At 38.3% G+C, this 25,552-nt stretch overlaps 3 protein-coding genes across 17 annotated transcripts in view; 2 read left to right on the top strand and 1 right to left on the bottom strand.

Moving 5' to 3' along the window:
- mycbp2 (MYC binding protein 2) overlaps positions 1-8,155 on the top strand; it is a 90,141-nt gene extending 81,986 nt beyond the window's left edge. For all 15 annotated transcript variants that reach the window (XM_007251679.4, XM_007251683.4, XM_007251678.4 and 12 more), the window contains 13 exons: positions 1,111-1,394; positions 1,503-1,599; positions 1,696-1,815; positions 2,329-2,430; positions 2,550-2,678; positions 3,022-3,154; positions 3,275-3,378; positions 4,521-4,709; positions 4,837-4,944; positions 5,046-5,255; positions 5,349-5,456; positions 6,687-6,852; positions 6,968-8,155. In XM_007251679.4, the coding sequence (XP_007251741.3) occupies positions 1,111-1,394; positions 1,503-1,599; positions 1,696-1,815; positions 2,329-2,430; positions 2,550-2,678; positions 3,022-3,154; positions 3,275-3,378; positions 4,521-4,709; positions 4,837-4,944; positions 5,046-5,255; positions 5,349-5,456; positions 6,687-6,852; positions 6,968-7,083 (1,866 nt within the window). In that variant the 3' untranslated portion in view covers positions 7,084-8,155. The remainder of the gene's footprint in view (positions 1-1,110; positions 1,395-1,502; positions 1,600-1,695; positions 1,816-2,328; positions 2,431-2,549; positions 2,679-3,021; positions 3,155-3,274; positions 3,379-4,520; positions 4,710-4,836; positions 4,945-5,045; positions 5,256-5,348; positions 5,457-6,686; positions 6,853-6,967) is intronic.
- Positions 8,156-10,606: 2,451 nt separating this feature from the next.
- Positions 10,607-15,600, top strand: fbxl3a (F-box and leucine-rich repeat protein 3a). The gene is made up of 5 exons (XM_007251692.4): positions 10,607-10,890; positions 12,372-12,732; positions 12,948-13,070; positions 13,161-13,332; positions 13,804-15,600. The coding sequence occupies exons 2-5, from the start codon at positions 12,373-12,375 to the stop codon at positions 14,442-14,444; spliced, it is 1,296 nt and encodes a 431-aa protein (XP_007251754.2). The 5' UTR covers positions 10,607-10,890; position 12,372; the 3' UTR covers positions 14,445-15,600.
- A 4,073-nt stretch (positions 15,601-19,673) lies between these two features.
- On the bottom strand, positions 19,674-22,850 carry LOC125804965 (uncharacterized). Its single transcript, XM_049485065.1, has 9 exons — positions 22,588-22,850; positions 21,880-21,998; positions 21,645-21,770; positions 21,484-21,549; positions 21,281-21,369; positions 21,094-21,199; positions 20,700-20,805; positions 20,493-20,596; positions 19,674-20,148 (listed from the first exon to the last, which is right to left on the bottom strand). The coding sequence occupies exons 3-9, from the start codon at positions 21,681-21,683 to the stop codon at positions 20,053-20,055; spliced, it is 606 nt and encodes a 201-aa protein (XP_049341022.1). The 5' UTR covers positions 21,684-21,770; positions 21,880-21,998; positions 22,588-22,850; the 3' UTR covers positions 19,674-20,052.
- Positions 22,851-25,552: the final 2,702 nt, after the last annotated feature.

Raw genomic sequence — 25,552 nt, 5'->3', positions numbered from 1 at the left:
CTAACCGCTAAGCTAGCTAGCTTATTCACTGAGATCAGTATTATCTAAATTTTACTCGTCAGGTTGTAAGGAGCAGTAAACACACACTCCGTGCAGCGTTATACAGAGTTTCAGTGCTATACAAAGTCCAGAGCCATGCAGCTCCGAGGCTGGAGCAGCAAATAGCATTAGCTAGCTTATTCACTGTTCAGAGATCAGTATTATCTAAATTTTACCCGTCAGGTGTAAGGAGCAGTAAACACACACTCCGGTGCAGAGCCGTGCCGCTCCGAGGCTGGAGCAGCAATAAATAGCATTAGCTAGATGCTAACCGCTTAGCTAGCTAGCTTTTTCACTGTTCAGAGATCAGTATTTTCTAAATTTAGCACTTTTAATACTGCTGGAGCAGTATTATTAGAGTTAGATGCTAATCGCTAAGCGTTCACCGTTCAGAGGTGAGTTATCGGCCTGTAAGTCTGTGCTGCTTTGCCTGGCTAGCATTAGCTAGATGCTAAGCGCTAACTCTCTCAGAGGTGAGTTTTATCAGCCTGTAATCTGCTTGTTTACCGTGTTAAAACAAGCTACGGGGGACGAATCGCTAGCTAATATCTCACTGTCTTACCAGAACACGCAGGATTACTCAGTGTAACGCTGTCGTTTAAGTTTGGGTTAACTTTACTAGTTTAGGTGACTAGCTAGCGTGCTAGCGGATAGCTATGCTAACGCTGGTGCAGCAAGCCTTAGTGGACATCTGGAAATCTAAGCTTACTGTAAATAAACTGAAGCACGTTACTCACCCAAATAAACAGTTTTCAGGAGAGGAATCTGTGTAGATTAATATCCAGCACTCGTTTGACTTTGAAAGAGCTATATTTTGTATACTGAGACACTCCACCGGCAAGCGACCACCCCCGGTGGGGGAAGGGAAACATGGCGCCACCCCTGTTCACTTTGATATAGGCACCCTTTCTAGTGTCACTTAACGCGCCTTATAATGCGATGCGCCCTATGTATGGAAAAATAGCAGAAAATAGGCGTTCTTTGATAGTGCGTCTTATAATACGGTGCGCCTTATAGTTCGAAAAATACTGTAGTTAATTTTTAGGATTAATAACCTTGTGCTCCACACAGGTTACCTCCCTGCTCAGACGGGTCCTTCCTGAGGTGACTCCTGTGCGCTTGGCCAGTGTAATTGGGGTGAAGGCATTGCCACCAGCAGATATCAGTGATATCATCCACTCCACAGAGAAGGGTGACTGGAACAAGCTGGGAATCCTAGACATGTTCCTGGGCTGCATTGCTAAAGCCCTCACTGTACAGCTGAAGGCCAAAGGTACAACCATTGTTGGCACAGCTGGAATGGCAGCAGGCAAGGGTGTCACAACAGTCACATTGCCAATGATTTTCAACTCGAGGTAAGTCTTGAATTTCTGCAACAATCTAAAAATGTACTAATTTCTTTGATCTTCACATGAGTAAAGCTCTTTTTTACGTTACCCTCTCTGTCTTTATTTTTTGTTTAGTTACATCCGACGAGGAGAAAGTCACTGGTGGATGAAGGGCTCAACCCCTCCTCAGATTGCTGAGATTATCATTAAGCTGGTTAAGGATATGGCTGCTGTTAGTATTTCATCTTAAAATAATCTTTTTTTTCCCACACCTGTCAGTTCAAAGGTGGAAGTAAAAAAATTAAGGGCTTGTTTTTTTTCTTTACAGGGTCATCTCTCAGATGCCTGGTCTAGAGTGACCAAGAATGCCATTGCTGAAACCATTATTGCTCTCACTAAGATGGAGGAGGAGCACCGCTCACCAGTGCGATGCATCGCTACCACGCGGGTATGACTAAGCTTTTCATTACTCAGTCCATTCTGTTCCACTTGAGTACAGGTCAGATTAGCTGGTGTTCTTTAGCAAATCTGGCCGCTGAGCTGTAAAGCATGGGCTGGGTTGAATGACCTGCTCAGAGATTTTGTGTAAGGCAGATTTATACTCCCGTCACGCACAAAAATGTACGTCTGTTTCAAACAATGTACATATATCTATGTGCCCTGTATGCTACCTTTAATGTTGGTCAGAATGTCCAATAGAGGGCAGTTTAGAGTCAAAAGTTTCTGACAAAAAAAAAAAAAAAAAAAAAAAATAATGCAGAGCACAGACCGAAGGCTTCGTCCATATGTGTATTTAATGTTGATCATAAATCATCCTTTACCCTCAACAGTTCATATGTTCATTTGTAAACAGACAAATTGTAAGTTCTTAATCCCAACAAAAGGAAAGACAGACAGCTACACAGTAAATCTAATGTCATCATACAAATAAATCTGATGTATTTCTAATATTTCTATACAGCTTTGGCTGGCTCTTGCCTCTCTGTGTGTGCTGGATCAGGACCACGTGGACCGGCTCTCCTCAGGCCGCTGGATGGGCAAAGATGGCCAGCAAAAACAGATGGTACAGAGCCCCTAACAAGCCCCTGTGGGGACAAAAATGAGCTATAAATATACACATTTAACTTATAGGTTTTGCTGCAGGAAAACTGGCTCCTTACCCTCATTTACATGTGTTCACAGCCTATGTGTGATAACCATGATGATGGAGAAACCGCTGCCATCATCCTGTGTAACGTGTGTGGAAATCTGTGCACTGACTGTGACCGCTTCCTCCACCTGCACCGCCGCACACGCTCCCATCAGCGACAGGTATGCACTTGTTCATGCTAGAGCTGTGCAAAAGGGACATGATCAGAACTCCATGAGTACAAACACTGTTAAAAACATACATGATGCATGATGCTATCAGCTAGTTTGCTTTAATGATTATCCAAAATATTTTGCAGCTCTACACATAATACACTAAATACATATTGAAATTTGCAATAGATCAAACATTGATTTTAACCACAACAACCACATAAAAACAGTAAGGGTAAACATACAGTACTCATTGAACATTGCGTGTCCATTCTATCACTGTTTATTTTCAAATCTAAACTAAATCTTGTGAAACTACTGAGCATCATATTGTTCTGATTGCTGTTGGCAGGTGTTTAAGGAGGAAGAGGAGGCTATCAAGGTTGATCTACATGAAGGCTGTGGAAGGACCAAACTCTTCTGGCTCATGGCCCTGGCAGACTCAAAGACAATGAAGGCCATGGTGGAGTTTAGAGAACACACAGGTAAGTTAACCTAGTTCTAAGTCCTGGAGGAAATACAGTAAGTGTCTTGATGTATTCTTGTGTAGTTAATTGTTTATGGTTCCTCTTATGGCCATGACACTCTCCATGTGCATCTCTCAGGTAAACCTGCTTCAAGCAGTTCAGATGCCTGCCGCTTCTGCGGCACCAGGAACGGCACAGAGTTGTCTGCTGTGGGAAGCGTGTGCTCGGACCCAGACTGCCAGGTACAAAAGCTTTTTGGTCCTTGAAAAGTGTACACATTGTATGCATAGTGTAAGAGAGAGCATAGCACAAACTAATGCTACATTATTTAATTGGTCTTTTCATGTTGTTAAAAGTTATAGATTTTTGACTTTTCCTCTTATAGTGTCATTTATAAATTGTTGACAGTAGATATGTTACAATTAATTAGCGCCAATTTCAGAAATCACATCTAGGGCCAGGCAGTAAGTCATAAAGATCAATATATTCTGAACTGATTATGTTTAAGCAATAGACCACGAGAGGGAGTGTGTTACTGCGAATAACATCACATAGATCATCACAGCTGTGATGTTATTCGCGATAACACACGACCTCAGGTGTTCTATTGCTTTTATACAAGTTTTTTTTTTTTTTCCAAAATGAATAAAGAAAATAAATCAAAGAACCTTAAGAAATCCTGAATAAATGCTTTAATATGGACTGTGCCTTCCGCCATAAAATAGTTCCACAACAACAGTAACAGTCTGTATAAACCCTACACCGTTTTGTAGTTACAGTTCTAACACCACGAACATTAGCTTGAAATCAAAATTGGGAATAAGCGAAAATGGTAAACGTTAGGACCGTTAGCTAGCCGGCTGGACTGTGGTTAGGTAAGTGTAGCTTGCTTTAGCTCAGCATTAACTTAGCTTAGCCTGGCCTGGCTGGTTACCGTTCTGGCTGTCAGACAACATTAGCCGAGGTGATTTTCTTTCCCTTTTTTCCCCACAAAAGACGATCCAGCGCTGCAGGCAAGCGTGCCTTGGCTGGGCGGTAGCTAATGCTGCTGCCGCTGCTGCCGCTGGAGGTGATGATTCAAAACTGTCCTGTGTGTATACGCTGTTACTCGGCAACGCATCTGCGCAGTGATACAGATTTAGTGTGAGAAGGCTGTGATGTTATCACAAATATCAGCACGGCTAGAACACTTCTCAACCAATCAGATTGTGAGGTCGGAACTAACTCCTGAGCAGGTTACCCTAAGAAAATTGTTTAGTTTCTGCAGGAATGACACTCAAAATACACTCTAGTGCAAACTATGTAACATAAACATCTTAATTAAAGGAGCTGCATGTCTTTCACCACAGCAGCACACTCACATGCTATGCTTTTGTGTTTGCAGGAGTATTCAAAACTTGCCTGCAGTAAGACCCATGGCTGTGGTCACCCTTGTGGTGGGGTGAAGAATGAGGACCTGTGTTTGCCCTGCCTTCATGGTTGTGACAAAAGCACTGGCTGTCTCAAACAAGATGCTGATGACATGTGCATGATCTGTTTCACTGAGGCTCTATCTGCTGCTCCTGCTGTCCAGGTACTGAATATCTTGTGAAGGAAACAACTGTGGTCACAGAACTAGCATCTGGGTCATTACTGTTTATAAAGTCACTGTGTTTTATAAACTGTACTGTAGGTCTTACATCTTTGTTGTCTTTTTTCAGCTGGACTGCAGCCATGTGTTCCATCTCCAGTGCACACGCAGAGTCCTGGAGAACCGCTGGTTAGGGCCTAGGATTACATTTGGGTTCATGTCTTGCCCTATCTGTAAGGTATGTGGTATGATATAAATATAAACCCCTAAGTGCTGCAGATGTTTTGCAATTTGTACTCTTTGGCAATGCTTATGATATTATGTGTGTTTATCTTCTAGAACAAAATTAACCATTCAGTGATCAAAGATCTGCTGGATCCTATTAAAGAGCTCTATGAAGATGTAAGGAGAAAAGCTTTAATGAGACTGGAATATGAGGGCCTGCACAAGAGTGAGGCCATCACAACGGCTGGAGCCCGCTTTTACAATGACCCTGCTGGATTTGCTATGAATAGATATGCTTATTATGTTTGCTACAAGTGCAAAAAGGTGAGCTACTCATGAATCCACTTATTTTGCCATTTAAAACTGTAGTTTTATTGTTTTGGCTGACATATGAGCTGAATATTGACTGTTCTGCAGGCCTATTTTGGGGGAGAGGCACGCTGTGATGCAGAGGCAGGACAGGGCGATGACTACGACCCCAGTGAGCTCATCTGTGGAGCATGCTCAGATGTGTCCAGAGCACAGGTTTGTGAAAAAAAGTGTTGTTCAGAATAATGTGATGTTTAAAAGCCTTTGAGTAATTTTACTGAATGGTGCTTACTTTAACTTAAAGAAGAGCTCCAGTGTGAAAATGACTTGAGGTGTAGTGACTAACAAACTGTTGTCAAATAGCCCACCTTCTTTCCCCCTTAGCATTATAAAATGCAGCCCTTTTAGCTTAAGCTCCCCACAGGCTTACAATGCTATCTATATGGGTATAGCATTGCCCATGCATAGAACAACTAATTGATTAAATAGCTTAAAATTGATTATTTAAATAGTTTAATAATCTAGTAATAATAGATTAATAATTTAATAATCAGTTAGTTGGGTCTTATAGCTTGTATCTTGATTTTTAATAATGGTAGGTTGTGTGTTCCTTGTACAATTATATTAGTTCTCAAAAATGTTCATACCTAAACAATTATATGAATAAATTTATTTACTTTTTATTTGAGTAATAATTGATAGATTAATCGATTATCAAAACAATCGCTACTTGCAGCCCTACCCAAAGTAGCTCCACACTTTACTGGTAAAATTCTGAGGGCCCTGACATTTTAAACAAGGCACTGAAATGTTTAAAATAGTTCTTTGGGTGCCGCCATCTTGACATTAAGACTGTACGTTCACTGACAAGTCACTCGGTAGTAAAACCTTTTGAGCTTGTATTTTGGAGTGCTGGGGGTGAGTGGAGGTGGGCTATTCAACAAAAGTTTGTACTCATCATGTTTCACTACAACCCAAGTTCGTTTTACACCAGAGTTCTTAATTGAGCCAGTAAATACATTTATTTTACTGCAGCATTTTAAAATAAGAAGTTGTCTGAAGAGTGCAAATTTGCATAAGTCTCTATGATTTAAAGGAGAGCTCTTCACTGCCTCCTCAGAGCCAGGCATCTATGGCTAGCTCTGTGGAGGCAGTGTTGAGCTCTCCTTTCAAGTCAGATAAACAGATCCCAGGCTTGTCCACAAATATTTATACTATACTATACTAACAACAACGTTTGATATTTCTATATATTTTTAACTATGAATTAACATTGGTAGTTTTCTGAAAGTGAAACAGTCCTCAAAAATTTCACCGCGTTTACATCATTATAAATTGGTTGAGTGAGGAGTGTTGCACTTTAAGGACACTTTTACCACTGTTAATTAATTAAATCTAACCCCACCCCTCCATCTATTATATTAAGAAGAGTTTCTGTTTTTGCAGATGTGCTCAAAACATGGGACAGACTTTCTTGAGTACAAATGCCGTTACTGCTGTTCCGTGGCTGTGTTCTTTTGCTTTGGGACCACACACTTCTGTAACGCCTGCCACGATGACTTCCAGAGAATGACCAGTGTCCCCAAAGAGGAGCTGCCCCATTGTCCAGCTGGTAAATTTGAGTCCATATATGTGGAAAAATACGCTGTATACCCTCACTTCTAATGAATAGGGAAGCATAAGCCTGGTGTCCAGATATTCAGTCATTTTTTTCTTTCCTTTGACAGGTCCTAAAGGTAAACAGCTGGAGGGGAGTGAGTGTCCCTTACACGTTGTGCATCCTCCCACTGGCGAGGAGTTTGCGCTGGGTTGTGGTGTGTGCAGAAATGCTCATACTTTCTAAACCACTGGGCCCAGTTTGACTCCCTCTTCGAGTCCCTTGTTTACCTGTCCTGCTAAAACGGCAGACTCCCGCATTTGCCCAGCCTGTGAGCAATTCGCCCTGGATGTCTGGCTCTGAGGAGCGATGCAGCGATGAGGCGCTGTGCTTCAGGATTCGAACGGTCTGTCTTGATGGACCCTGAAGAGTATAGGAAAGTAAAAAGAAAAGCTATGGAGAAAACTTTGTGACGTGTTTGCATGCAGCCGTTGTAACCCTCGGCTCCCATAAACGTTGCACACCACCCGATCACTGAAGTGTAACAATATGTAAACTGACTCTCTTTCGTAATTCTGTACAGTATTCTCCACTATTGAGTGCATCATTGCTTGGCAGAAAAGATTCCGGTAAGATTATATAAGTGAACTGTCAAGAAAGTTATGTTGCGAGGAAAATAGTGTACAATTTATCTAATCTTGTATATAATGATAGTATCCAAAATAGGTGTATTCAGATGTTGCTACTTTACACTTCAGTTTTGTTTGATATTCTGGGTTTTGTTTCGAGCCAGAACTTTTAATGAAGTGCAATACTGGGTGTGCCTCCTATCTTGCAGCTGTAAACATATGGAATGTATGTCAATAAAAGCCACTGTACATTTTTATACAGTGATACACACCGTTGTGTTTTCCCCTGGCAATTATATCATCATCTCTATGCTCAGAAAACTTCAATGGGCCTACGTCTGACATGTCTGAGGGTCAGTGTGAACCCCTTTCAACTCCGCAATGATATAATGTGGTACAAACCTTTTTTTCTGTCTTTTCAAAAATGTTAAAAGGTGAGTATGTTCTACCATTGTATTGTAAGAACAACACAGAAATCTTTGGGCTGGGGCCAGTCTTCACACCAAAAAAAATATATATATATAGAAATTGTGAATCTTTTGGAAGTGTGAGAATGTGTGGAAGTGTGATGAACAGCTGCTGTAAAAGAAGAAAAAACTGCTAATTGTAAATCTGCTCTGTATTATCTGTGGTGGATAGAGTTGAATGGTAATAAACCAGATTCTCTGTTCTGCAAGGTACATAACAAAGGTGTCTTGTGGTCTTTTTCTCCTCCTTAATACAACAGCTATTATTCATTTTCAGGAAAGGGTCCCCTTTGCGAAGACAAAAGTGGCAGTTATTTAACCAGGGCTGGACTGAAACAACAACAACAAAAAAAACAACATCCTGGCATTTTTGGCTTCTCATAATACGTAGAAAACAACTGCATAGTATTTATGTACGTTTTCCTGAAAGTAATGTATTTTACTATTATCCCAAAGCCAACTCTAATGAGATGTGTGTATATACATGTTTACTCACTTGACTGGGGAAAACAATTATATGAGCATCCATGTACACCAGAACATCCTAGACAGGAACAGGATATCCTAAGGTGAGAAAGAGAGTAAAAAGGTGAGGCAGATATTTGGAATAGATTTCAGGAATATTTTATTTGTCATGGAATTACTTACCACTTTGCTTAATCTAAACTCCAGAAATAAAGCAACGTTTCACGATTGAAAGAGTAAAGGGATCCTGAAATATTAAAATAGAAACAGCTTTATGGTCTGTGTTCAGCAAGTCAGGATGCTCCACATTAATACCGAACAAAGGAAAAATAAGGCCTCCTTGAGCATAACCTGTTCTATCTTATTTAATTGGGTTCTACCTATTCAGTATCTTAAGAATTTTTTTTTTTTATAATAAACTGGATTGGGATTTGCGCATGCGTATAACCAAATAATAACTGCAAATAAAAAAAAAATGTTTCTTTGCCTTTAAACTTGTTATAAATGTAGTTGAGTTGAAGTAAAGTTGATGTAAATGTACTTAGTAAACACTGTAGTTCTAGGGCAGGGGTGTCCAAACTACGGCCCGCGGGCCATTTGCGGCCCGTTTCCTTTCTTGGAGTGGCCCGCGAGGTATTTTAGAAATATAATTAAAGTTGACCCGCTGTTAAGCAGGTTTTTATAATGTGAGATTCAAAGTTTGAACGCTAGGTGTCATAAACGGGCCAAAGAGTCTAAAAGCGGAGAGAGTGCGCATTTCTAGCGCAGAAAAACGGGCCAAAGAGTCTAAAAGCGGAGAGGGTGCGCATTTATAGCGCAGAAAAACGGACCAAAGAGTCTAAAAGCGGAGAGAGTGCGCATTTCTAGCGCAGAAAAACGGGCCAAAGAGTCTAAAAGCGGAGAGGGTGCACATTTCTAGCGCAGAAAAACGGGGTAAAAGAGTCTAAAAGCGGAGAGAGTGCGCATTTCTAGCGAGGAAAACAGGCCAAAGAGTGTAAAAGTTGCCGTAATTAAGGAGTTTAATATTAAGAGACATGAAATTAAACATCAATTTGAAAAATCTTAGTTTACACAACACTGTCAAAGATAAAGATAGTAAGTCAAGTATATTTCATTATTCAGGTATATTTCATTATTTGTTTTATTACAGAGTGTGGCCCGTGACTAGAATATATTTCTCCTTCTGGCCCCCAACAAAAAAGTGTGGACACCCCTGTTCTAGAGTGTCTATTTCAATCATAATGTACATAACATAATAATCAACAGCCTAAATATTAGTATGTTTTTAAACATCAAGGTACATTTAGAACACAATTTAAAGTCTTATTAAAGGAGAAAATAAAACTTATCAAATGACACCACTAATATCTTAAAAAAACACTTTTCATAGTGTTTTATAGTGTATTAATAGTGTATCATAGTGTATTAATCATGTATAATTTAAATTATATTACTGTAGGAATTTAGAGTAATGGGATGGCAAATATAAAAAAGTCTATTTGTTTTATATAGAACACTATTTCATAGAAGAAAATCAACTGATTATCTAACAGTAATGGGCCGCCAAACGCCATACAGTTTTGCATAAACCAAATTTTGGAGCTCAATAAAAACAGCAAATCAAAAGACACAATTAAATCCTTGAAGGACAATTTCACCATTATTAATGACATCAGGTGATATTAATGTAGCGCTTTAAAGTAACGGGACGTCAAACTTCCCATTTAAAAATTAAAAAATCCCATTTAGTTTTGCATAAACCAAAATTTGAAGTCCTTTAAAACTAAGCAAATCAAGCTCTTATCAAATGACACCATTAAATCCTTGAAGAAGCCTGTCCATATGTAAGTATCAAGTGACCTTACTGAAGAATTTTGGAGATATGTGGTGTTAGAATGGGCCTTGAAGAATGCTTCCCCTAATATTAACGACATAAGTGTTGAGTTATATTAATGTAGCATTTTTGGGCTTCAATCTTAAGAAAAAGGCTAAATTGCATAAACCAGATTTTGGACTCTTATAAAACGCACTAATCAAATCATTATCAAATAAACAATAAAATCCTTTTTTATATAATCTAAAAGTTTTTATTTATTTGGGAGATGGATTATTTCTGACAGTAATTAGTCTACGCATGTTTACAGTCTCCGCTCTCTCTCACAGCGCGCCTCGTGTTTAAACTCTTCCCATGATCCTCTGCTCACCTTCAGAACAACATCGCCATTTTCAGGCTGGGGGCGGCGGCAGATCTCCAGCGACGGATTGCGGGAATTAGGTCAGGCGGTCACGGACTGGCAGGAGCGGTCTCTTAGCAAAACATCCCCTTCACCTGGAGAACTGTGCGTGTGCTCGGGCGGAGATCGGACCTCGGGCCTCCAATGATCCGGGTCTGTGTGCTGTGGCTGTGTTTGAGTGTGGGTCCGGGCTGACCGCGGACTGAGCGCGTTTCACTGATCCAAATTCAGCCACTTCTACTCAACACAGCGGCTCAGGTAACGCTGAACTCGCTGCTGTTTATGAGATGAACAGGAGGACCCAGAGAATATGTTTTATTATAGATTTTACACATTTAGCGTTTGATATAAGACTATATGAGACTCGACACGCTCGTGCTCCCTCTGCTGAATTGATTATGTGGTTCAGTCTGGTAGCTTGTTTCAGACTGTGTGGTTAGTTAGCGTTAGCTTAGCTAATCTAGGTGCTAGGTGCTGTGTTAGCTAGACCTGCTAATTCCAGACAGTGGTGAGATTGAAAGTGCTGCACCAGCCAGTCATTCAACTTCATTCAAACTAAACATTTAGCTAGAGACACATTTAATTACATTACAGCACCACATAACCTTATGTATCATGTTAATTACAAAAAGAGTGTTTTATTTCCCCCTAGTACACAAATAATCTAAATATGTCAGTGTCACAATGACATGCAATCCATGATCTCTCCATTACTTTTAGTTTTATAACGTTACTGCTAAGCCATTTTGGAATAAGCTATATATATAGCTTATGTTCTTGCTGTCTTGTCTTTTCAAAAAACACAGTATTACCACACAGTATTAGTGTGGAGACACATCTTCTCTTTTAACTTGTTTTCTCTTTTTTATGATTTAATATTAAAGACAACAATAGCTTTAATAATAGAATTGAACTATTTTATTAGCTGTTTACTGCGTTATTCCATGTATCCCATTATTGATTTCATGTATTTAACATTAATCTAAAATGTAAAAAATAATGAAATAAAGAAATAAAGCAAAACATTGAATGAGAAGGTATTTGGTATTTGGAATCAGTTTCTCTGATTTTGCTATATATGGAATATGTTTCAAACTACCGACTACATTTCTCCCGAATTCCAAATAAAAATATTGTCATTTAGAGCATTTATTTACAGAAAATGAGAAATGGCTAAAATAACAAAACAGATGCAGAGCTTTCAGGCCTTAAATAATGCAGAAAAATAATACAAAAAAAATACAATAACCCTGGGTTTTAACCACAGTTTTCATGCATCTTGGCATGTTCTCCTCCACCGGTCTTACACACTGATTTTGGATAACTTGGTTTGATGGCTTGTGATTATCCATCTTCCTCTTGATTATATTCCAGAGGTTTTTAATTTGGTACAAGTAGAGGAACACACATTTTAGGTGGTCTCTTATTTTGTTCCAGAGCTGTATATTTGCTGAAGAACACCTCAGTGACCTGATGGATATGTATCTGGGGCTTCTGTACCGAATGAGTGTGTGATTTCTGCTAGACAAGATTTCTGCTTGTCAGATCACACAGACAATTCTAGCCATGAGAGTGAAGACCATGCTGTGCATTTAAACTTAAATCTAGCTCTTAATGACCACCATTTATCCAGGGTGATGTCTGATCAGATCATGAATTGTGTCAGTTCTTCACAGCTGTGCCATTGCATTTCAGTGCTGAAAAAATGTTTATTTATTTCTATTTTTGTTTCACCTTAGAATGAAAAGAAGATTAAGCAGAGACAAAGATGGTGGCAGCAGCTCCTGTGTGGAACTGATGGAGGTTTGCAAGAGAGCTAGATGTCCTAGTGAAAATTCGGGAGATCTGCCATCAGACTGGGCGTGGCTACCACAGGAGATACTGCTGTGCATCTTTCAGTATTTGCCGCTCCTAGATCGAGCCTTCGCTGCTCAGGTGTGTCATGGCTGGAATCAAGCCTTTCACATGCCAGAGCTCTGGAGATGCTTTGAGTTTGAACTCACCCAACCTGCAAGCTCTTATCTGAAGGCCACCCATCCGGATCTCATCAAGCAGATCATCAAGAAGCACTCTAATCATTTACAGTATGTCAGCTTTAAGGTGAGAGGTCTCAATATTTACATTAGGAGCCATTCAAAGCTATTTAGTATACCTTTAGTATAGATTGACCAGCTTAGGATCCATTCCCACTCAGCATGTAATTTATCATCCTGCCAGACTGTATATTTGCTTTAGCAGATTGCTCAGCACAATGTTGCCTTGTGATTGTTTGTTTATTTTTCACACTGTGTACTTTATAAAATACACCTCTCTAGGTGGACAGCAGTACAGAATCAGCAGAGGCAGCATGTGACATCCTCTCTCAGCTAGTAAACTGCTCACTAAAGACCCTTGGGCTCATCTCTACAGCACGTCCAAGCTTTATGGAGTTACCAAAGGTAAGCTACTGTATTATTTAAAAGAAGAAAACACGTCAAAAACATTGATGACAGTTTTCTGACTGAATCATTTTCTCTTATCATCCCCAGTCTCACTTCATCTCGGCACTGACAGTAGTGTTCGTCAACTCCAAGTCTCTTTCGTCACTTAAGATTGATGATACGCCAGTTGATGATCCATCGCTTAAGGTCCTTGTGGCCAACAACAGTGATACACTCAAACTGCTGAAGATGAGCAGTTGCCCACATGTCTCCCCTGCTGGTATGTCTTAATTGTTACTGTATTTGATTAATGCTGTGAATGAGCATATATTATTATGTCTTTTAGTCTTGTTTAGCTTATGATTTCAACTCGGGATAAACATACATAATATTGACAGTCTTATTTAATCTTGATTTGACAATTAAAATTATGTTGTGTGTGACCTATTTAATAGGTAAGTGAATAAATATGAATAAACAGTAAAGTGTTATCTTTCTGTTTTATGAATGTAAATCAGCTCACTCTTTTTAGCCACAAATCATGTGTAATCATTCACACTTAAAAGCTCTCCATAAGCACCTTCTGGTAGAATGTCACTTTGCCACACAGACATCCCACTCATGCATCTGTCAGCCATGCTTCACTTATTATAGCAATTGCAGCAATTTCTTAGTTTTACTGCAGTCCATTGTAGTATATGTATGTGGTCAATATGTGTTTATCAATATGTGATGACTGTTCTCTCTCCAGGTATCCTGTGTGTTGCTGATCAGTGCCATGGCTTGAGGGAACTGGCGCTGAATTACCACTTACTCAGCGACGAGCTCCTTATTGCACTCTCCTCTGAAAAGCATGTGCATCTGGAGCACCTTCGCATTGACGTGGTGAGTGAAAACCCTGGTCAGCAGTTCCATTCCATCAAGAAGAGCAGCTGGGATGCCATGGTCCGCCACTCTCCGAAGTTCAACCTGGTCATGTACTTCTTTCTCTATGAGGATGAATTTGGCCCCTTTTTCAGAGAGGAAATTCCAGTCACGCACCTTTATTTCGGCCGTTCAGTCAGTAAGGACGTGCTCGGCCGTGTGGGCATGAACTGTCCCCGGCTTGTTGAGCTGGTGGTCTGCGCTAATGGCCTGCGCCCGCTGGATGAGGAGCTCATTCGCATCGCTGAACGCTGCAAGCACCTGTCTGCCATCGGCCTGGGGGAGTGCGAGGTGTCTTGTAGTGCGTTTGTAGAGTTTGTAAAGATGTGTGGCCGGCGTCTCTCGCAGCTGTCCATCATGGAGGAGGTTCTCATCCCTGACCACAAGTACGGCCTGGACGACATCCACTGGGAGGTGTCCAAACACCTTGGCCGTGTCTGGTTCCCTGATATGATGCCTACCTGGTAAAACCTTTTGTAGGCCATTTCACCCCAGTCAAACATCATACACTTACATTTTCTTTTTTCTAATTTCTTTTTGGTTTCTGAGAAGAACTATGGCGATTCTCTTCATGTGTTTTGATCTTTTGAATTTATTTACACATTTAATACTAGAAATACATAATTTTGAACAGATATCAGTGAAACGCAAAAAAATTCATGCTTTTTAAAAGCATACATTTCTACATGATCAGAATCAAAAACTTCAGTAGAATTGTATTTGTGCTTGTTTTCATGAAAGACTGCAGTAATAGCTGTGTGTGTATATAAATATTGGAATATAAGCTTGTATCCAGCTCATAATGGGGAAAACTACAGTGTAGTAAAGCTTTTGTATTGTAATATTAGAGCACATAAAAAGGCCAGCATAATTTTACCATGTTAGGCTAATTAATTGTTTGTGTATTCCCACGTGTGTCTACATTTTTAGTAACTACTCTGCAACATAAATGTAGGATTTAGAAGTTTAGAAGTGTTGCTCTTTTCCATACTCTTTGTGGAATTTGTATGAATAATACAGATTTTATTTATGTATATTATTACAAATGTAATGGGGAGTAAGCTTTTGTCAACAATAATGGAGTGCTGAGGAATAACTGAGGGCTTCATGATGAATTATAATGACTTTGTCCAGAAGGTGGTGCTACTGAGCAACCATCATCTGCAGGCCAACTAATCATGTGAGGGTTTTTTTTTTTGTTTGTTTGTTTTTTTTGCTCTGCAGAAGGAAGTATGATTGGCTCATTTATGTGGCTATGTGGTGGACAGATGTCAGTTCTCCCTTTTTTTTGCTCAGAAGCACCTTTGTCATGTTTTGTAAGATAAACCTTTACAGCTTTTCTGGATTTTCTTCTTTACCAACATTCTCAGTTGTTCTTTTGAGTTTCCCCTCAAGAACATCTATCTGTCTCCATCATCCAGCTGAATGGAAGTATTAAGTTTAAAAAGATGTTCACAAAAGAGTATTTGGACATTTTAAATATTAGCTCTATCCCTATTATTTAAAATCTACTACAGTTAAGTGGAGATGCTTTTTGCACCTTACACATAACATATAATTAATTATTATAACCGGATTATTATATACACAGGGGTGATAGCGTTCCGGCGCCGCGCCGGAAATCCGGCGTAGCTTGGCTCTATAAAAAAAAATATATATATAAATAATAATAAAAAAAAAATAAATAGAGCCGGTGTTACACCGTTTTCTGTGACCGTCGGGTTTTGTGACCACAGAGGGCGCTACTTCACAGTTTCTGTTCACGGGCACGAGCGCGCTGCGTAGACTGCGTAAGCTACGCGGACTCGCTTTATTTTCTCTTTCTGCTGCTGTCGAACGATGAAAAAAGGGTGTTTACATTTTTATGTTGTCTATAAATAAAATAAATGATCTTGAACATGAACGTTTCATTATTAATTCTCTGCATTTTCACGTCGTATGAAGAAAGTAGGGGGGGGGGGGTGCACTGCAAAATACAAGCTTTTTCCCTAAACAAACCAAAACGTCAGAACCAGTAAAATATTAGATAAAACAGAAAACTGAGTAACACTAAGAAAATGTTTACTTTTATCCAATTACTTTTATGTTGAGTAGTATTGCAAAACAGAAGAAAATAGATTATCTCATACTTTACACCTGTTCTATTATGCTAAACATACATTAGATAATGTGTATCATATTTAAACTGATCTAAAAATTATTCAAATGGTAGTTATAATGCCCTATCCGATGTTAAAAGATTCCATTTTAATTCCATTTATTAAAAGGGTTAGGTTATTTTTTCATTGTTTTCTGTTATTTTGGAGACAAAATGGGCTGATACTTGATTCAACTGTAAAAATGTGCCTTTGTCAGGTCCTATCTTAAACATGAGTTATAAAGTTTTTTTTGTGAGAGTGAGGCAATCACTGGCCTTTACTCAAACTCTGACATCTGACATCAGAATATGTGACACTATTCATCTCCGTGTAAAACCAACCAAATCTTCACTCACTATTCCTTCACATTTTCAGCTTTACAAAACATTTATTACTGGACTTGATCGTAATGCTTTAGAATAGGGGTCATACTTTCTGACAGCTGGTATCAAAATATGTGACCCTATACCATCTTTATTAAATATAGTTTAAAACTTACCACATTTTCTCAGATTACTCACCATTCCTTCACCTTTTCAGCTACACAAAACATTAGTTACTGGACTTGACCATAATGCCTTAGAATAGGGGTCACACTTTCTGACAGCTGGTATCAGAATATGTGACCCTATACCATCTATACTAAATATAGTGTAAAACAAACCAAATACTGTCAGATTACTCACCATTCCTTCACCTTTTCAGCTATACAAAACATTTATTACTGGAATTGACCATAATGATTTAGAATAGGGGTCACACTTTCTGACAGCTGGTATCAGAATATGTGACCCTATACCATCTCCACATACAATAGTGTAAAACCAATAAAATCTTCTCAGATTACTCACTATTACTTCACCTTTTCAGCTATACAAAACATTTATTACTGGACTTGACCATAATGCTTTAGAATAGGGGTCACACTTTCTGACAGCTGGTATCAGAATATGTGACCCTATACCATCTTTATTAAATATAGTGTAAAACTAACCAAATCTTCTCAGATTACTCACTATTCCTTCACCTTTTCAGCTACACAAAACATTTATTACTGGACTTGACCATAATGCTTTAGAATAGGGGTCACACTTTCTGACAGCTGGTATCAGAATATGTGACCCTATACCATCTCTATTTAAAACTGTGTAAAGCTAACCACATTTTCTCAGATTACTCACTATTACTTCACCTTTTCAGCTTCACAAAATATTTATTACTGGACTTGACCATAATGATTTAGAATAGGGGTCACACTTTCTGACAGCTGGTATCAGAATATGTGACCCTATACCATCTCCACATACAATAGTGTAAAACCAATAAAATCTTCTCAGATTACTCACTATTACTTCACCTTTTCAGCTATACAAAACATTTATTACTGGACTTGACCATAATGCTTTAGAATAGGGGTCACACTTTCTGACAGCTGGTATCAAAATATGTGACCCTATGCCATCTTTATTAAATATAGTGTAAAACTAACCAAATCTTCTCAGATTACTCACTATTCCTTCACCTTTTCAGCTACACAAAACATTTATTACTGGACTTGACCATAATGATTTAGAATAGGGGTCACACTTTCTGACAGCTGGTATCAGAATATGTGACCCTATACCATCTCTATTAAATATAGTGCAAAACCAACCAAATACTGTCAGATTACTCACTATTACTTCACCTTTTCAGCTACACAAAACATTTATTACTGGACTTGACCATAATGCTTTAGAATAGGGGTCACACTTTCTGACAGCTGGTATCAAAATATGTGACCCTATGCCATCTTTATTAAATATAGTGTAAAACTAACCAAATCTTCTCAGATTACTCACTATTCCTTCACCTTTTCAGCTACACAAAACATTTATTACTGGACTTGACCATAATGATTTAGAATAGGGGTCACACTTTCTGACAGCTGGTATCAGAATATGTGACCCTATACCATCTCTATTAAATATAGTGCAAAACCAACCAAATACTGTCAGATTACTCACTATTACTTCACCTTTTCAGCTATACAAAATATTTATTACTGGACTTGACCATAATGATTTAGAATAGGGGTCACACTTTCTGACAGCTGGTATCAGAATATGTGACCCTATACCATCTCTATTAAATATAGTGCAAAACCAACCAAATACTGTCAGATTACTCACTATTACTTCACCTTTTCAGCTATACAAAACATTTATTACTGGACTTGACCATAATGCTTTAGAATAGGGGTCACACTTTCTGACAGCTGGTATCAAAATATGTGACCCTATGCCATCTTTATTAAATATAGTGTAAAACTAACCAAATCTTCTCAGATTACTCACTATTCCTTCACCTTTTCAGCTACACAAAACATTTATTACTGGACTTGACCATAATGCTTTAGAATAGGGGTCACACTTTCTGACAGCTGGTATCAGAATATGTGACCCTATACCATCTCTATTTAAAACTGTGTAAAGCTAACCACATTTTCTCAGATTACTCACTATTACTTCACCTTTTCAGCTACACAAAACATTTATTACTGGACTTGACCATAATGCTTTAGAATAGGGGTCACACTTTCTGACAGCTGGTATCAGAATATGTGACCCTATACCATCTCTATTTAAAACTGTGTAAAGCTAACCACATTTTCTCAGATTACTCACTATTACTTCACCTTTTCAGCTTCACAAAATATTTATTACTGGACTTGACCATAATGATTTAGAATAGGGGTCACACTTTCTGACAGCTGGTATCAGAATATGTGACCCTATACCATCTCCACATACAATAGTGTAAAACCAATAAAATCTTCTCAGATTACTCACTATTACTTCACCTTTTCAGCTATACAAAACATTTATTACTGGACTTGACCATAATGCTTTAGAATAGGGGTCACACTTTCTGACAGCTGGTATCAAAATATGTGACCCTATGCCATCTTTATTAAATATAGTGTAAAACTAACCAAATCTTCTCAGATTACTCACTATTCCTTCACCTTTTCAGCTACACAAAACATTTATTACTGGACTTGACCATAATGATTTAGAATAGGGGTCACACTTTCTGACAGCTGGTATCAGAATATGTGACCCTATACCATCTCTATTAAATATAGTGCAAAACCAACCAAATACTGTCAGATTACTCACTATTACTTCACCTTTTCAGCTACACAAAACATTTATTACTGGACTTGACCATAATGCTTTAGAATAGGGGTCACACTTTGTGACAGCTGGTATCAAAATATGTGACCCTATGCCATCTTTATTAAATATAGTGTAAAACTAACCAAATCTTCTCAGATTACTCACCATTCCTTCACCTTTTCTGCTACACAAAACATTTATTACTGGACTTGACCATAATGATTTAGAATAGGGGTCACACTTTCTGACAGCTGGTATCAGAATTTGTGACTCTATTCAAAAATCAAATCTTCTCAGATTACTCACTATTCCTTTACCTTTTCAGTAAAGCAATAATTATTGCAAAGGAGTGTATTCAGGCTAGGCACATATATTTTAATTCAAAAAGTGAGGCACTGTTGAAAATACTTATTTATTGCAAAGTCTACATAATAATCAAGCTCAAATAATGGGAAAACATGCAAAAGATACATACACATAAACACAAACCTTTCTGTCAAAACAAAACATAGTGATGGCCTCCGAGTGGTCCAGCAGGCTTTGCACTGCCTCTATGACCAGGAGCTCGCCGGTTCAAATCCTGTTTATGTAGTTGCCATTAGCTACCGGAACCCTCAGGCAGCAAAATTGGCCTTGCTCTCTCTGGGTGGGTACATGGCACTCTTTCCCCTCATCACTCCAAAGGATGATTTCGATCAGCACAAGGCGTCTGTGAGCTGATGATGCTACTTGGCAATGCTGCATCAGCAGCTGTTCAAAAATAGGCAGAGTCTGACTTCACCTGTCAGAGAAAGGGGGGGGTTGGTCTTCATCCTCCTGGTGTGTTGGGGCATCACTAGTATTAGGGGGAGTCCTAATGAGTGGGTTGGGTAACTGACCGTGTAAAATTGGGAGAAAATGGGAAAAAAAATGGAAATAAAATTATATATATATAAAAAAAAAAAAAATAGTGATCTCTTTGTAAGATAGCTCTCTTGCTATTGGCATGCAGCACAGCTGTAGCTCTCATTTATGTTGGGTTTCCCCACACAATTTAGGTGAAACCACCTAGTGCAGTCATCACACTGGATCTGTAATCAATCACATGCATATTTTTATATATTATATATTAATTGGATTTTCCATACTATACTATACTACTGTATACTATATTAAATTATGCTATACTATACCTATATATTGTTTAATTTTATTTTTATTAATGAAAAACATCTTACCCAGACAGTATTGCATGCTTGCCCTTTCTTTTTTTTCCCACGTTTGCTTTTTTCTGTTTCTCCACTTTTTTCTCCACAGTAGTGGCACACATCTTCGAGATTATCTGATTAAAATACAATAGTAATTGCAGATTGTGATGATCAGATTTTCATTACACATACTTACTTTATCAAAAATAGAATTATTGGTCAACACAAGAATTTTACCTGTCTCCTTGAGCAAAGTCATTGCCACCTCCCATCTGTAAGTCTGAACAGCTGATTTTGAATTAGTAAATGTCAGTGGCTCCTCTGCCAGAATATTCTCAGCGTACTAAGGAATGAAGAAATTAAAATCAACTGCCATATAAAAACACTTTCATATATAACTGTTAATTCATAGCGCTTGAAATGTTCTAAAACTGAATTTGGAACCCAACAATTCTTATGTCCAAAAATATCCCAAAACATCTATTTTGAATCTATGGTGTATATATTCAAATATGTATAATCTTTACAGTTATTGACTGGGCCATACATATATTTTTTTACTAAACAATTTAGCTTTATGAAAAACATCAAACAGTTCTTCAGTTCAAAATGGACACTTAAATCAACTTACTTTCAGCACAAACACTCCACATGACACAGCATCTGTCTGTAATGCATGAGGAACCGTTTCTGTTGTCCATGTGGACACCTCACACCCTCGCTTTCTCATGAATGCTCTAAAAAGAAACAAAGATTATTGTATATATTGTTCCTTGGCCTTCATAATAGACCATTTTTCATTATCATGAAAAGAGTACCTTGCTGTCCTTTCACATGTGACTAATTTTGTGGAGGCGTTTCCAAGAGAATCAAGCACCAAACTCCTTTTTTGTTGTGGAAAAAATGCCTATATAGGTGTAGAAATATTTGTATATCAGTCACATATAGTCACAGCAAAAAACACATAATATTACAGATACATTACAGTATCATTACAATTTACAAAATATCGTATTCTTACTGTCAGTATCCAGTGGTTTGGCTCGTTTACAGCTCCCAGAATCACTTGAAAGTTATTGGGGTCACACTTAAAAAAGGTTCAAAAATTATAAAATTATAACAAGACTTTAGAAAATCCATATAATACAGCATTATTAAAATGCAAAACAGTAATTTGCCTACCTTCAGTTTTGTGTTCTTCCCCTGCCACATACCAGTCATTTCAAAAGAATCAATGTATAGTGCCTGTTTGCCTCCATGTTCTTGATTTTTCTTGTGAACAATATGCTTCAGATAAGCATTGATCACCTATGAGGAAGAAAATAATGTAAATATCAATTCATATACATCACTTATGATGTTCTGTGATGTCACAGGTTGATAAAACGTAACGTAAAACGTAAAATATGTATCTTACCTCACTTTCAACCTGTTGATTGGGTGCTAGGTTGGCGATGTCCCAATAAAACAATTTGTATGGTCCAATTTTTGACAGAAGGACATGAACATTTTTTCCTTCCCAAGCCTCTTTCACACCTAAAGAAACAATTAATACAAATTGTAGAAAGGTCTTTCAATAAAGTGTAAAAAATCTGCAGCATATTGTGTTTTCTTGTTGCAATTTTCAAAATAACACACAGCTATTAATGTCTAAACTGTTGGCACCAAAATTAGATTCCTGTAGCAACCTGTGAAGCTCTAGTAAACTCCATGCCCAAGAGGGTTAAGACAGGGCTAGATAATAATTGTGGTCACAAAAAATATTGCCACTTTCCGCACAATTTGGCCATTTTCACTTAGGGGTGTACTCACTTGCCAGCAGTTCAGACATTAATGTGTGTTGAGTTGTATGAAGGCACAGCTAATTTTCTTTGTTATACAAGCTGTACACTGATTATATTACATTGTATTAAAGTGTCATATCTTCAGTGTTCAGATGAAAAGATATTTAAAAAAAATATGTGAGGTGTGTACCTACTTTTGTGAGACAGTGTAATGAAGCTTTGTTGAAAGTGTTAAATGCCAACTGAAAATTTGTACTCAAAGAAACAAATGTAGTTTCTTGTGTATTTCTGGTGTATGTACTATACTGATGGTTTAATTTAATCTGCTCATGTATACATACATTTTTCTAAGGAGGAGACAGATGTTTGAGCAAAGATGGTTCCAGAAGGTGGAGAGGAGATGACAGGAGGTGGAGAGGATGTGACTGGAACTGGTAGAGAAGAGGTGGAAGTAGGTGGGGAGGTGGTAACAGCAGGTTGAACAGCAGGTTGAACAGTGGATAATGGAGAAGAGATGACAGAAGGGTGGAGGTTGGCAGTGGCTGGTGGAGAGGAGATGACAGTGGCTGGTGGAGAGGAGATGACAGTGGCTGGTGGAGAGGAGATGACAGTGGCTGGTGGAGAGGAGATGACAGTGGCTGGTGGAGAGGAGATGACAGTGGCTGGTGGAGAGGAGATGACAGTGGCTGGTGGAGAGGAGATGACAGTGGCTGGTGGAGAGGAAGTGACAGTGGCTGGTGGAGAGGAGATGACAGTGGCTGGTGGAGAGGAAGTGACTGAGGGAGGAGCGATACTGAATACATCATGATGCCCTTTTAACTTTTGTGGTATCCTCGGGGTCTGTTCATTGTACAGTTTTAAATGATCAATGTTAACCTTGTGGATGGCTTTTCCATTGGAGTCAACAAGGTCAATGCTTTTTCCTGCTACTTTGGTGATAGTAAAGGGGCCGAGGAATTCTGGGTCAAGCTTTCCTCCTTTTCGTTGCTGGCTGCGGATATTCTTTCTCAGAACTACATCCCCCACCTGAAGATTTTGCTGAGGGAGTTTTGACTGCAGCCTTTTTCTTGTTCTCTCCTGAACTCCTTCCACATTCTCCTGGACAATGTTCAGGATTCTGTCATGCCTCTCAATGTCAATTGCCACCAATTCTTCAGAAAGCACATTCTCAACAGTAGCATCAACCTGTAACAATGTATGGCAATAAACAAATAAAAATGTGTACTTACAGTACAGTACAACATCTGTTGGCTACATCAAGAGAAAATAACTGAACTAATATAAATAATGTGTGATCAAATAATGCAGACCTCATACAGCAAGCACACTCTTTGTCCTGCACAGATTTTATCTGCTAGATAATACATACTTTTATCTTTATTCATTGGTTAGTTACTATGCATTAAATGTTGTTTCTATGCATTTATGTTATTTCTGGTATAATGCAGTAATGTAGTTTTTGTCCTTTCACAGTAAAACAAAAAGGTCAGTTCAACCTTGAAAGTATTTGACGTGGTATTTATTTTATTAATTTCATTCATTTTAACTAGTTTTTAATCAGATTACTCAAAACTAAAAGCCAACACAGTAATACCAATAACTTACTTAAAACAAAAATGAGCAAATTTCTCTTTTCTACCTTATAATGTATTGTACAACAGTTATTGTTCATTAACTTGAACATAATTTAAATACTTCTCTAAAAAGTTACATAAAATATACATGAAACAAGGAGCCATAGTCTGAATACACCAGTTAGCAATGTCATTAATACGCCACCCATTTCACAACCCTCATGGCAGATTACCAGAAAAACTAGGCCTCTATGTGGAAAAACATATTCTACAGATAGAAGCCATTCCTCATTCTACAAGGAAGGAAAAAACTTGAGATATATATACTTAGTATCTCAATAAGAGCAATTTCTTAATCTTGCATTAATAATTTCTGTATAGACACAACAAAATCTTTATTGGGAACAACTTATTTCTACACTCACTGTCTCCTCTGATCATATAGGTCACTTTGTAGTTTATAATGCATATATAATACAGTAATTCCTGACTGTAGTCCTGTATCTGTTTCTCTGCATATAATTATCCTCCTTTCACCCTATTCTACAATCTGGATCAGGATCACTACTGGAGAGACCACCACAGAGCAGCTATTATTATTTGCGTGATGGGTGGTTATCCTCAGCATTGCAGTGATTAGCACTGATTAGCATGGTGGTGTATGAGGTGTTAGTGTGTGTTTTGCTGGTACAAGTGGATCAGATACAGCAGTACTGCTGGAGTTTTTAAACGTTCACTCATTGTCTATCACTCTACTAGTCACTCCTATCTACAGCTGCTCCACCTTGTAAAAGAGACATAAGCTCTGAATCTTTTGCAGCACTGTTTGTGTTGGTCACCTCTAGTCCTTTATCAGTGCTTACAGGATGCTACCAACAAGACAATGCCCAAAATAATGTTGCCCACAGGACGCCACCCATAAGATGCTTTTGGTGGACTATTTTTAGTCCAGCAAGGACACTGCAGCTCAACACATGCAAAAACACCATCACCATGTCAGTGTCACTGCAATGCTGAGAATGTCCCATCACCCAAATAATAGCTGCTCATTGTATGTGTATCCTCTTAAAAGAACACATTTTACTTAACCTGATAGTCCTCTGGCACCTCAGCAGGATAACGTGCTTCTCTCCCGAACATCAAAAAGAATGGGGAGAACCGTGTGGTTAACTGCTTTTTTGTGCGCAGTCCAAACATTACTGCATCCAGGTACAGATCCCAGTTGTTAGGTTTCTCATCCACCATCTTGCCAAGAGCTCTAAACATGACAAACACATACACAATTTGACATATACATACACAAGTAGCCATAATATTTATAAACATCATTATCTAAATCATTATATGAAAAGCAACACTTTTTAGTAGCTTAACGAAGAATGTAATGACAGCCTTAACAGTCTTTGTTTTACCTTTGTATAGTTCCGTTCAGTCTCTCCACCAACCCATTAGTTTGAGGATGATATGGGGCACAGAGACTTCTTCTAATGCCAAGTACTTCACACACTTGTGAGTTAATCTACAGAATAAGAAAAAAATAATAAAACATATTGGAAATATATGTGTATTGACATAGACTTTTGCTTTACCCCAAGAAACAGTAGATATTTTTTCCATTCATAAAGGTAAACATGAAAAGCAATTATATTGTAAAGAAACATTCTATTTAAAATGTGAGTATGATTCACTGAAGTACAACCCCAATTCAAGTTGGGATGTTGTGTAAAAAAAG

This window comes from Astyanax mexicanus, chromosome 11, assembly GCF_023375975.1.
Source record: "Astyanax mexicanus isolate ESR-SI-001 chromosome 11, AstMex3_surface, whole genome shotgun sequence".
Classification (NCBI taxonomy): domain Eukaryota; kingdom Metazoa; phylum Chordata; class Actinopteri; order Characiformes; family Acestrorhamphidae; genus Astyanax; species Astyanax mexicanus.
The sequence above is the reverse complement of the archived record's forward strand: the minus strand, read 5'-3'. Positions and strand labels throughout refer to the sequence as shown.

What these genes read in the sequence shown, in the direction of transcription:
- LOC125804965 (XM_049485065.1), bottom strand. Translation starts at nt 21,683, where the DNA reads ATGACTGGTATGTGGCAGGGGAAGAACACAAAACTGAAG. An exon ending in GTGGAGTGTTTGTGCTGAAA is followed by an intron (nt 20,806 to 21,093) that starts GTAAGTTGATTT and finishes TTCATTCCTTAG; the next exon opens with TACGCTGAGAATATTCTGGC. An exon ending in GACTTTGCTCAAGGAGACAG is followed by an intron (nt 20,597 to 20,699) that starts GTAAAATTCTTG and finishes TATTTTAATCAG; the next exon opens with ATAATCTCGAAGATGTGTGC.
- fbxl3a (XM_007251692.4), top strand. Translation starts at nt 12,373, where the DNA reads ATGAAAAGAAGATTAAGCAGAGACAAAGATGGTGGCAGCAGCTCCTGT. An exon ending in TACAGTATGTCAGCTTTAAG is followed by an intron (nt 12,733 to 12,947) that starts GTGAGAGGTCTC and finishes ACACCTCTCTAG; the next exon opens with GTGGACAGCAGTACAGAATC. An exon ending in GCTTTATGGAGTTACCAAAG is followed by an intron (nt 13,071 to 13,160) that starts GTAAGCTACTGT and finishes TATCATCCCCAG; the next exon opens with TCTCACTTCATCTCGGCACT.